Source organism: Gavialis gangeticus, unplaced genomic scaffold (genome assembly GCF_001723915.1).
Source record: "Gavialis gangeticus isolate Ggan-Ray unplaced genomic scaffold, GavGan_comp1, whole genome shotgun sequence".
In the NCBI taxonomy this organism is placed as follows: Eukaryota; Metazoa; Chordata; order Crocodylia; family Gavialidae; genus Gavialis; species Gavialis gangeticus.
The window spans coordinates 37,940,502-37,953,327 of record NW_017729004.1 but is presented as its reverse complement, the minus strand read 5'-3'; the positions used below and the strand labels follow the sequence as shown (position 1 = coordinate 37,953,327).

Sequence of the window (12,826 nt, the reverse complement as noted above, 5' to 3'; positions counted from 1 at the left end):
CTTTTTTTTTTTTTTTTTTAAACACTTTTGAGTTGTGAACCACAGGTTGAGAAACACTGGTTTATACTACCCCTCCCTGCCCTAACAAATCTGCTCTATAGGCAGAAAAGTAGGGGCTCGAGGACTGGTTTGGTAGTTTGGTTTTTAATGCTTAACTTTTTTTTAACATAACATAATAAAACCATTTATCAACAAGTTTGATTTCTTCACCTGTCGATTACATGCGCCTTCCCTATATTTTGCCAGCTGCTAAGGTCAGTAGCATAAAGCAAGGAATTTTGCTGTTCAACGGATCAGAAAATAAAATGACTAGTCTCCTTGGAAGCCATAGATCATAAACTTTCAGCTAATGACTAAGAGAAAATATATCGTGTCAGACTCAGGATTCCTGCCCAACCTCTTTTAGCAGTTAAAGTCTTCCTCTCTCAACAAAGACTTGACATCAGTCATCCACACTGAGTCTTTGGCTGCACCCCCCTCTCTTTTTACTCTCTATGCTCTGCCTCCTCTGCAGTTCCAGAGCAGATGCACTGTCAATTGTTGATGTAAAGTGCTGACTCTTCAGCTCAAAAATGTAGGGCCTTGTCTACTATACTTGCATATACTGTCCAGCAGGTCCTGGATTTTACTCCTAGTTCCACCTGACTCACTATGTGACCTTAATCTTTGTTTTCTCGCCATAAAAGCATGATAATACTTCTACAACTTACAGGAGAGGTATGGAGAATTAGTTTGTTGTCACAGCGCCTTGAACAAGAAAAGCGCTAAGCATCCTCAGTACTCCGTTCACTCTGCTGCTGCTAATACAATGCAGGGTCACGTGGCTGGGAACGCAGAGAGAAAGAATACGAGGGAAACAAGAGACAGTCTAGTGGAATGGAAAGCCTGGTTCAGAAAGATGACAGGAGTAAATGGGTGGGGGGAGGGAGAAGAACAAATCAATTCCCACTGGCATGAAACATATGGCTGCTTAACTACTGTTAGTTAATTAAGTGGGAAAAGGCATCATCATCTTGTATTATTTACTGGCTGGGCTGGGGGCAGGGGGCATGAAATCAATTTTTTAGCATTTCTTTATCAGGAACCCACTAACATCTGAATGCCACATCTGTTCAATCCCAAAGTTTCAGAGAACACTCTAGGCACAAATAACCAGAGCCCTATTAGTCTAAAGGGAGGAAAAGAAAAAGTCAGGAAACCAAAAGGTAGAAAAATCAGATACCTGAAGCCCTTGCCATCCGTTTCATGCAACTACAGAGTCAAGCTGCTCTGCACAGATGAAACAGTTGGTTGATGGCACTAATTAACACCTTCCAACACACTATCCCACCTCCTCTTGGACTATCCTCCCACTGGAGTTGAAAACACCATCCTGAAGGATTTATCTGCCAGATGAACAGTGGTGAGGGCAGAAGAGAAGGGAACACTGGTGTACATAAAGCCACAGCACCACACAGAGGCAAGTACTCTACTTCTAGCTTTGGTTGTAATGTGTACAGAGCAGCATGGCTTGTTTTGGCATAGTGCTGCTTGGCATGGTAAAGTTAAGCATATAACCATTTCCTTAGAGAGAAAGGGCAGAGTCCCTTCACGTATACAGCATGTGAGGAAAGGTTCCCAGACCAAGGCTGTGCTGTCAAATCCCCCACCAAGCTGCCAAAACCTGACCTGCTGTTCACTGGGCCTTTTATCTTCACAGAAAGTCTGCTGGCCCGTCCTCAGAAACCCTGTTGTTTAAATAGTGGATGCAAGAATAATCACAGACCAAGGACGATGCAAAAGGAAATCAAGACCAATGCAGGCGGAGTTAGTTTCTTTTTAAGCTTTTGTGGTCTAGTGTTCAAGGAGATGGAGGACTGGGGCCGCCTTTGATTGGCAATATTCTTCAACATGCCTTTAATTCCAAAAGTTCCCATTCTCAAGCAATGGTAATAGGGGCATGTTAGTTGCAATGAAGGGAACCAGGATGCCACTGTTCAAATCATAACGTCTGGAAAAAAACAGGAATTACATACTTGGTATGCTTCTCCTAAGTTGTGCAAGTAAGTGTGTAGTAAACTGAACAAAAAGATACAAAAGCCCATTGTGTACAACACAGATTTGGGATGGAGCCCTGCCCCACTCCAGTCAACAGGAGTTTTACCCATCATGGTGAAAACAGCCTGAAAATTTAAGAAGTCAAGTTCAGAGCGTATTGTACCACACCTGCTACTAAAAGCAGCTAAGACCATCCAATCTAAATGCTGAACTAGACAAAAGTGACAAGTTTAAATGCTGTTAAAGATATGGCTCACGGAACAGTGTAATCTAGCTCACGGGGCCAGAAATATGGCAGTGGGACAGGTGGTGCCAAATGTAAATTCCCATAGTTCCCACAGGTGCAACCACCACTCATCTTGCCACCAAATTTCCCACCTGCAGACAGCCATGCAGGCCAGATGATACTTGGATCTGGCTGGTGGGGAGCTTCATAACAAGGTGAGCAGCAGCTGCCACAGTTCCATGAAACACAGCAATTAACATTAGCACCCCTTTCTCCACTACTGCATTTTCAGCCTCAGAGGCAGCCCTGAAGGCCCACAGACCAGCCCCATGCTGCTACTCCTGCTTTAAGGGAAACTGCAGCCAGCTCAGTCTACACTGATAACCAGTTTCCTTCACCACACAGGATTTTAGCACTTCTGTAACATAGACATATGTCAGCCTTAAATCGGTAACCTTTAATGAGAAGAGTCACCAACTGAAACAAAAAGACATGACTGGTTTTGGTTGCTATTTGCTTAGCCTCCCTTTAAAAAAGGGTGTTTTCCTTACTATGCAAGCAAAAATCTCTCTCAGGTCCATGGCCTATGCAAAGGCCACTGGACTTGGGCTTCACACTTTTTGGAAACCCCTTCAATTATCACAGCAATGGCCAGAGAACTGAATTCTCCCAAAGACTTCTGAAACTTCCCTGAAGATGCTGCATATTTAGAGTCTTTCTACTTTAAGGTTAAGCAGATGGATCATTTTTAGATTATCAAAAGAACAGGTACTGGGAACTGGAAGGGTACCAGGGCATATGAAAGAAACAAGAAATGCCTAAGAGCCGGCCTCAGGCAGCAGGGTTTTTTTAGGAAGAAGAGGAGGGTATATGGATAACCCAGAAGTTAGATTTTTTTGTGGGAGCCAGAAGTTCTGGATACACTTTCTGCAACTAACAGTGTAACTAAGCAAATAATTCTATTCCAGTATCAGTGAAAATGAATCAAACTCTTGCCTTAACTCAGAGGGTACAGCACAACTTTAAAAGTGCAGTGTCAGTTCCATGTAGGCTCTAAAACAAAATTTAGCAGAACTGAATGAACATCAGCAGTAACCAAAATATTCACTGAAAACTATTTTTAGACTAGCAACCTCTCCCTGTATTATTTGCAGCCTAATAATTACAGATGCCTGTTAACACAGAGTAACCAGATGCAGACTATTAACAACCGATATGGACACTCATTGTTGTCCAAGCCAAGAAAGAAAAGCAAAGTCCAGTTTTTTTAAACTATTTCACTTTATTAATCTAAGCTCCTGTTAGAATAGCAGTAACAAAAGTTTTGGTTTTGAATGATGTGCAACTTATCTTGATATTGTTCTGTTACTATTTTAAGGCACATAAATGAAAGTTTGTTCCATGATTCTTTGAAAGGTTCTATGTTATTGGAAAGTATTACTGTATAACCTCATAAATCCAGCATGCTTGGGACTGAGCACCCGCTGGATATTTGAAAATGCTGGATTTCTGAAACAAATAAAGTGTGGGGAGCAGGGGGAGTGGGGGGAGGAGAGTACAGGGGTAGTGGCAGCCAGTCGCTGCCCAAATGCAGAGAGGGAAACTTGCATGCAGCTGCAGCCAGCTGCCACATCCACCACTCCACATCACCACTCCACGTGCGGCTGCGGCTCTGGGACCGGCCACCAAAGTGCTGGGTTTCTGAGAATTCCGGATTTATGAGGTTATAACGTATATTAATTTTTATGTTTTGGGAACATTTCAATATTGCCAACTCCAAGCATTCACAGACTACGAGCAAGGTTGCCAAAATGAAGTTAAACTTTAACTATATTAGGTTAAATTTTGCTCAAAAAAGAGATAAATAAAGCCAGAGTTCACACATCCAATATTTGCTCTGCAACCAGGGAGGACTAGAAATTCACTTTGAATGTTAGCTTTCATGATTTTAATCAACTCTCCAGTAACTGGTGCTTTAAAACAGCACCAAATATGAGTTTAATTACATCTCATTAGTGCTGACATTACAGAAGTTTTAATTAAACTTTAGAAAAAATGTCTTCCACCCTCTAGCAGTCTATGCTGTTTGGTGATGACTCCTGCGAATGAGGTCAGGACAGAAGCATAATTGACTAGATGACCTTCTTTGAAGTACTAGTATCTGACACGAACAAACAGGGGAATGAAAATCCAGTGTCTCAGGATCACTTATTTACTGTTTGCAGAACCATTTGCTTAAATCATTTTAATAACTTACTACACAAAGTATGGTTAATGCTGCACTAGACCCCAAATTCAATAGCTTACTTAAAAAGAGAAAGCAAACAAAAAATTTTCCTAACTGTTTTGCCTTTTGCTTCCTTTCATTTTTCATGTCCTTGTAACAAGGTATTTAGCAGAAGTCACAGATTCACTGAAATCTGACAGGCTTCACCATGAGTGCTTCTGCTATGGCCTTGAACTTGTGACCGCTGGGTTGTAAACCCTGCGACTTAGCACGCATGCCATCCTAGCCCCTTGCTCTACACTGATGAACATACATCTGAGAAATGCAACAATGACATCTGTTAGTGACAGTCGTGTAATTCTAAGTACATTTTATTTTCAGGGACTTGGGGTGTTTTGGCTTCATCCCAAATTTAAATTTTCCCCCTCCTCATTCAACGTCTTTCCTGGGTCTATGCCCAATTAGCAAGTCTCCATGTCTTAATAGTTACTCGCATCTTCTCACAACCAAGGCCAAATGTCTCAGACAGATCATTTTAGAGTTCTCCCAAAAATCTATAGTCTCTCTACCTAAAATGCTCAGGCTCTGTATACAAGAACCACTAGTTGAATAAAATAAATTCAATCCATTTTAAATTACTATTTAGCTTATCTGTATATAAGCATCATTCCCATTTATTTCTTCATCTCCATTCTGCAAAAACGTGGACCACAATATCCTGCAGGCTTCAATTTTACCTGCTTTTTATTCTTCAGAAGGAATATTTTTTAAATTCTGAAGCCAACTTCTTCTATTACACAAGCACAATTATTTCAGTTTCCATATTTTTAAAAACAAAACTTTTAGCTAATTCACAGATTTGGATCTATTTATTTCCTTAGATGCTACAATATTTTTCTCCACAAGGAGGAAGAGAAGATAACTGTTAACAAGGTTGTGTCTAATAACTATTTAAAACCAAGGGCTTTATATATCAAAGAAGCTCTTCATGGTGAGACAGTGTTTTGATTCTCCAGAGTGACTTCAGCTGTGTTTCTCTACTCCCATTCCAAGAAGGTGACAACTGAGCGACCATTTAACATCCAGCAGCAGCCTTGCAAACTGCTTGTATGTCCATTAATTCTTGCTGCCATTTACACAACAAAGGGCAAGAATCACTAAGACGCACATTATCTTAAAATGAGCTGTTTAAAAAACAACACACAAAACCAAAATATCTGACCTTTTTTTTTTTTTTTTTTTTTTTTTTTTTTTTTAGTAAAAAACAGTGCAGTGGGGCAGAGGCGGGGAAACAGTTTTCCTCAATGAGGAAAGGAATTTCCATTATCCCTGCAGGACCTGAGTATAAAGGGCATTATTATGAAACAAAGTTGGGGGACAGAACCTGAAAACAGCACTAACCTACAAACCACAAATACGATAAGTAGGTGCATCCTTGGCCATATCCGCACTGTTCTGTCCCACACCGCGATGCCAGCATCCCACACAGCACCAAAGCCGCACAAGAATCTAGGATGCCACTGCCTGAACTCTGCTAGGACAATGCACTAGGTTTTTACTCCTAAGCAATGAAATAGCAACTGTGGGCAAGAGTTTGCGCTACAAGAAGTGGCATTAATTCCCAGAGGGATTTCCCCAGCAGGAAGGAAACATACTGAAGAGACCAGCTGTTGCAATGGAGCATTGGTCAAGTGCACAAAAAGTTGCCCTGCTCACAGAAAAAAAGTTCTTCCTCCCTACATGCATTTACTTTTGCTCCTCTTCCTCAGCATAAGGGAGAAGTAGCTGGATAAGACACTAAAGTGTGGTCAGCTGCATTGAGGCAACTTATTTTGTGCGTATAATAATATTTTTGCATTCTCTTGGTGAAGAGCCTGTTGGCTCCATGTGAGGAAGCATTTGCTCTGAGGAGTTGCAATACAAGTTTAATCTACAGGGTTTTTTTTTTTTTTTTTAGATGAAATAAGAACCAAAGTTTATTTACACATTTCAAAAAAAGAAGCTCTAAGGCTACCAACTGCAGTATGCTTAAATATTGTTAGGGTTTTTAAAGTATTTTTTGCATAAAGCCACTAAAAACAAAATTAGACAGGTTGTGTTTCATCCTATATGCTGGTCCCTGTTTTCCACATCTTTTACCTTCCTCGGTTTTTTTTAACATCTCTTCTTTTTCTCTCACCCGTAAGTGTTAAATCACACTAAACAGTAATAAGTTTGCATTTAGAGAACAAATGAAGTGGCATCTGAACATTACTTGAGCCACGTACAGAAATTCCATTTCTCTTGGGAGAGTCATTGCTCTCCCAGGAAAAATCATGAGTGCACAGATATCCAGGATCTTTCCCCCAGAGCAAGAATGATCACTCCAAAAAACAAACACACACAAAAAAACTTGGGAACAACCAAGGTTAAGTCACTCTCAGGACAGTTTCTCCTGGGAGAGAAAATGTCTGTACAACTTAACCTTCTGAGAAAAGCCACAGCAAAGTCCTCCTGCATCCCAGGGTACTTTGCTCCCCCTTCCACCCAGCCCCAAATAGTGTGATGCTCAAACTGGATTTTATTACTTCAACAGAGCATGAACCCCTTCACAATCCCATATTGTGCTGCATGGAGACAGGCTGACAAAGCAGTCTGGGTCAGCCAGTGAGGAATGTCTTGTGCACTGCTGCCATCTGTCACCAGGCAGACAGAGGGAATCTACAGATAATACCAAGATGTGTGCACATAGCTGAGCAGTATCAGCACTGCAAAATTTGCACCCTTCAGGGGCTCAGCATTCAAATGTCTGTTTGGCATTTCCAGACATATTTTTCTATCAGAAGACCAAACCCAGGAGAATTCTCCCAGGTCACCTGAACATCCATATGCAGCCTTAGTAAATATTTATTCAAATGACTTATTTCTTGTATTATTTCAATTTTATTAGCAGAGTCTGTGACCCATCAGGGTTACACAGCTGGTAAGTCTGTGGCAGTGCTGGCTTTCGGTCAAGGACAGGAAAGTACCCATACAAACTTAACCAGTTTTCATTAACAAATGGAAGAACTTGTAGTCAAGAGTACAGGGCTAACAGCAGTGAAACCTCAATTCATCTTTTTCCACATACTGAGTTGAGAGGAATCTGCAGTACAACTCTCTCCATATCAGCCACCAATGAAGTCACCCATAATCTAGACAGAGCCATTCCTCGCCATCTCTCAACACACACCAAAACTGGGCCTTAAGAACAAAAAATACTGTGTCCGATACTGTACATTATTTATTTGTGCCAACTCCTACCCACTAGGAATTGTTTCAAGACTGTCAATTTAGTTACAGAAAGAAAACTGACATTAGACTGAGACCCAGAGGTAGAAAGCTTTTGGAAGAGGGAAGCTATCTAGGTTTTTTGTATTTAAGACTGAAGGCAGAACATATAACCTCCTTTACAGAAATAAAATCAGTGCCACATGCTACAAGAGACAGAAAAATATATGGGCAAGCATTGATTATTGTCACCTAGAGATGCTCTCCCTTACACCCAGCTGCAGGAAAGAGTAGGTTGACACCTGCATTTAATGGAACTGAAGGTATCAGTGCCTTATTCAAATGACAGGGGTATACAGATTAGCTGGCAAATTCAGCATTTGGATAATGAACTGACTCATGCAGAGCCAAAGGCATCATCTTTCAACAGTCACATATAGCAGGGTTGATAAAGATGGCACTTAGCCAAGCAGGCACTGCAGAAATAACGGCATGATATAGTTAATGCAGCATACTACAATTCACTACATCTAACTTGTGGATTCATTTTAGGGACAGTTTCTAAATATAATCAATCAAATTACCAGGATAGGCTAACTGGCTAGCAGATGGCAAATATTCCTATAATTGCAAAGAACAATTTAAAAGTAGGCCATTTGTCAGGGAACAAAAAGATTGTCGGTGTCAACTTGTAGGTTATTTTTCCTGAATAAATAGAAGCATGTTACCAAGAGAGACAGCCAAAAACCAGAACAGTACGAGTTTAACAATTCTGGGGTCTATTAATCAAACACTTTATTTATGAGAATACAAGACATGAACAGCTCAGCAATGCAGCAGCTTCAGACATTAGGAGCGATGAATTTAATTTTAGGGTCTTCTAAAGCATCTATCACTGTAGCATTTAAAATGCTACGTCCAGATGGTTGGCATTGGATTCTGACATACCCTTCCCATGGACTCAATCTACCTTTCCTATCACATGACAGCCCTTTATTTAAAAAAACAAGCCAAAAAAAACCCTCACCTTCAATAATATCAAATGGATTTGATTATATGGACATTCAGAGCATTTCTTTCATGCTCAAGTACCAGACACTATGTTTGCTGCTTTGATTCATTCTCTCAGTGCAAAGCAGCTCTAAACCTATGGATTTGGCTCCCAAATGGTCTCTGCTATGTCAACAAATCCTTATGTAATGTAGCACTACTATAATAATTCCTGTGCTTTAAAGCTGTTGCCAGCTGATACAGGTGACAGCATTCTTCTAACCCATGCTGGGGACTAGCCATTACTAAGAAATGCCAAGGCAACAATTAAAAAGGACACTTTGGCATCCGCTCAATACCCTCTATTTTTAGTTACACTGAGTACTCCTCTGACACAGGCACAGATCTGGTCCTAGAAGCTGAGCAGCACTGCACAGTACTACTAGACTGATGCTACTGCTTGGCTGATTTACCTGGCAGTCCAAGAAATGTGCTGGTCAAGATCCTGAATGAAAGCTTTTTAAATGCAAGTCAAGGAAATATTTCAGTTAACTAAACAGACCACAGGCCAGCTCAGGAAAAATAAGAAGTGTTATTATTACTAGCCAAAGAAAGATGCACAGATCACAAGTTACCACATTGATTAATCTCACCTAATTAAAAAAGAGGTAGTTAGCTGCGTTAGTTATCTAAGTAGGCTGTCACCTGCAAAAGCTTATGCCTTTAAAGTAGTCTTCTAAAGTGCCACCCCTGCCCTACCTTCCATCTAACTGTAGAAAAAAAAAGGAGTTTGGCAAAGACATGGGTGGAGATCCTCAGAAGTACAAATAGGAGCAAAATGTCCAACTCCCACTGATTTTCACTGGAAGTTGGGTACCTAAATGTCCCATGTGCTTTTGAAATGATCCTTCCAAGCAGGCTCTATGCATCCAATTCCCCTGCATCTCATGACACAGATTTTTAATTTCCCCTCCATGAAGGGGAAGGGGAGGGGAAAGGAGAGGGCAGGATGGTGCACATGAATACTTCAAGAGGGATTTTTAAATATTGCCATTTCATCAGTGACTTTTGAGAACAGGATGATGACTGAATTGTTACGAAATATTCATTACCAGGCTCATGAGCCATTGTTTCCTGGTTTGTGATTGCTTCAGGCAGTCACAAGATTGTGGCAGTTACTATTCAACATCTCAACATTAAGTGCAATTTGCCTTGTTCCTGCTCTGTGTATGTTTGTATCTAACCCACCTCTTTTCCCTTCAGCAGCATAACCTGGAGGGAGTGAGGGCTGTGGAAACAATGCACTAGCCACAGATGCTAATTCAGAGAGGGTGCCACAATGGCACACGCCAGGGAGCCCACACCACTGCTGCCACCACCAATGCAGCAGCCCCTGCAGACAGATGTAAATGCTTGCTCACCCCATCTGCCTTCTACCTGGGGCACCAAAATTTCAAGTTATACCTCTGTCTCACTCCAGACTTGTTAGATACACTAAATATTCTAAACCTCAAATTAAAATTCCCATCTCATTTAGAGAGTTTAGACAGGTGCTTACCTTTACACCATGGCCCACATCATCCAGCACTGTGTAGTCTATCGGTTTTCGAATATACCTTACAGGACGCTCCATGTTCGCCGGTGCTATGATTTTATGAGTTCTTGATGTATTCTTATTGGTTGTCAAAATACCTATCTCCCTGCGAGCCACCTTCTCTTTATGGATGTCCACAGTCTAAAGTTCAAAACAAATAAAAAATAAATTGAGAGAGCTGCCTAAATATTCAAGCTGTTGAATTAGACAAGACAGACTAGTAAAACTTAATAGTGCCTGAAACAAACCAACTAATTTACTCTGAAATAAGGGAGAGTTAAACAAACAAGACCATAATTTTAAAATGAAATAATTCTACTCAGTGAAATTGGTTATTCCAAGAATGGACAAGAGTAATAAAACACAACACTTTGCGTCAACAAACACACCTCACAAATAGCAAATCTTCACCACACATGACTGACAATAGCAGTAACAATTATTTCATCTTTAGAGATGTGAAACCAAAATAAAATGCTTAAAAATGATTTTCCTCAAGAGAAAGAGGAATTAGAAAGATAAGGAGCAATTTCTTATATCAATCTTACAAGCATAACCAAGTTAAAAAAAATGGATAAGCAAATGTTATATGTGGATTTGGCCACATACATTTGTTAGATTGTACTATCTCTGGAAAAATGTTTATAACATCCGCTAGTTATAGAGGATATGACAGAGATCATCTTTCAAATTTCCCTGCCATCAGCAATACCTCTCTCTCTCATCTGACTCGGGCCCTGCAGTCTCAGTCCTTTCCCAGTGTCTGGCTGCAGTTAAGGATTGGATGCAGGTGAACCAATTGAAACTGAACCCAGACAGGACAGATGTGATGCTGCGACATGGGCAGGACTGGAACACCTATTGTTGATAGGATTCTGCCTCCATTTATCACTCAGGTTTGCAGCCCTTGAGTGCTCCTGGATTCTGCTACATTTGGATCTTCAGGTGGCAGCAGTGGCTAGGAACGTCTTTCATCAATTCCATCCGGCGAACTGGCTGCAAAACCCTTTCTTTTAGATTCAGATCTGGCCATGATCATCCATGCCTTTCTAACCTCAAAGCTAAACTACTGCAAAGCACTATGTGGGGCTACCCTAGAAAACAGTGCAAAAGCAGCAGTGTGTCTTCTGATGGGTGTGGGCTGCCAGGAGCATGTAATGCCAGTGCTCCAGAATCTGCACGAGCTCCCAATAGCTCTACAGATACAATTCAAGCTGCTGGTGTTGATCTGTAAAGGCCCTAAATACCTATGGGCATTTTTACCCATGCAAGCACTGCAGCACCAGGAACTTTGAAAAGCGTCCAGCACTGCAATGCTCACACTTGTATAAGTGGCAAAATGCATGTCAGCGCTGAGAAAATAGCAGCAGCACACTTTTAAACTAAAACACTTCGGAGGTGTGTTAGTTCAAAAGCACATTGCCACCATTTTCTGCACAGACATGCAGCGCAGCACATGTGTAGAGCAGACTCATGCCTCAGCTCATGTGTGGAGCAGACTCTATTAATCACTCCGAATTAGGGCTCAGATTAATCGAATCTGCTCCAAAACGGTGGATCTCCAACAAGTTCTGGGAAAAAAAGTATGTGTATAAATACCCCAAGGGACCAGTTCTCCCTGACATACCATTGTGATCCCCAACGTCAGCTGACAGCAACCTCCTGCAAGTGCCATCAATGCACCAAGTCTGCCTGGTAAAAAACGTATGGGAGACCATTCTCAGCAGTTGTCCTCAGCTCTGGAACTCCCTCCTTCTTACGGTTTACCAAAGCCTGACCCTGGAAATCTTTTGGAAGCATTCCAAGACCTTCTAACTGGGGTAAGTATTTAGCAAACAAAGCTAGGGTAAAATTTTGTTAAAGAATTGTCTGTTTTATATTGATACAGGCAGTCCTTGACTTACGACGGTTTGAGTTCCGACGAAGCGCAGTTCCGACGTTTGTAAATTGACACCTGGGTTTCGAAGTTCCAACATGGGTTTCAACTTTACGACGCTGAATGATGGATACAGGTCTGTCGGTAGAAGGGGAGGGGGAAGGAAAGGGCCATGGAGGGGGCAGATCAGGGCCCCTGCGGGGCAGGGGGGGAAAGAGGGGCTGGGGCTCGACCAGGGGGTGGGGCAAATGCTGCCCAGCTGGGACTGTGCCAGGCTCTTGGAGCGGGGGCTATGAGTGGCAGGAGAAGCTGCAGCTTGTTTGGCTCCTCTCCCAGCTGCCCCCACCGAGGCAAAACAGGCAGTGCCAGGGCTGCACCAGATGACTGTGGGAGAAGCCACAGCTCGTCTGCCTGCTCCTGGCTGTCCCCGCTGGGGCGAGGTAGGCAGTTCCAGGGCTGAGCCGGGTGGCTGCAGGAAAAGCCGCAGCCTGTCCAGCTGCTCCTGCTGCTTGTCCAGGAGGGCATGGGGTGGGGTTGGGGGAGGGATGTGTGACCCCCAGATCTGGCCAGGGAGGGGCGGGGCGGGCTATGCTCAGGGCAGATCTGGGGGCACAACCCCCCCCCCCC

General features: G+C 42.2%; 1 protein-coding gene across 10 annotated transcripts in view; it reads right to left on the bottom strand.

The window, feature by feature from the left end:
- ABI1 (abl interactor 1) overlaps positions 1-12,826 on the bottom strand; it is a 139,611-nt gene that overhangs the window by 38,660 nt on the left and 88,125 nt on the right. For all 10 annotated transcript variants that reach the window (XM_019508258.1, XM_019508261.1, XM_019508265.1 and 7 more), the window contains exon 3: positions 10,288-10,464. In XM_019508258.1, the coding sequence (XP_019363803.1) occupies positions 10,288-10,464 (177 nt within the window). The remainder of the gene's footprint in view (positions 1-10,287; positions 10,465-12,826) is intronic.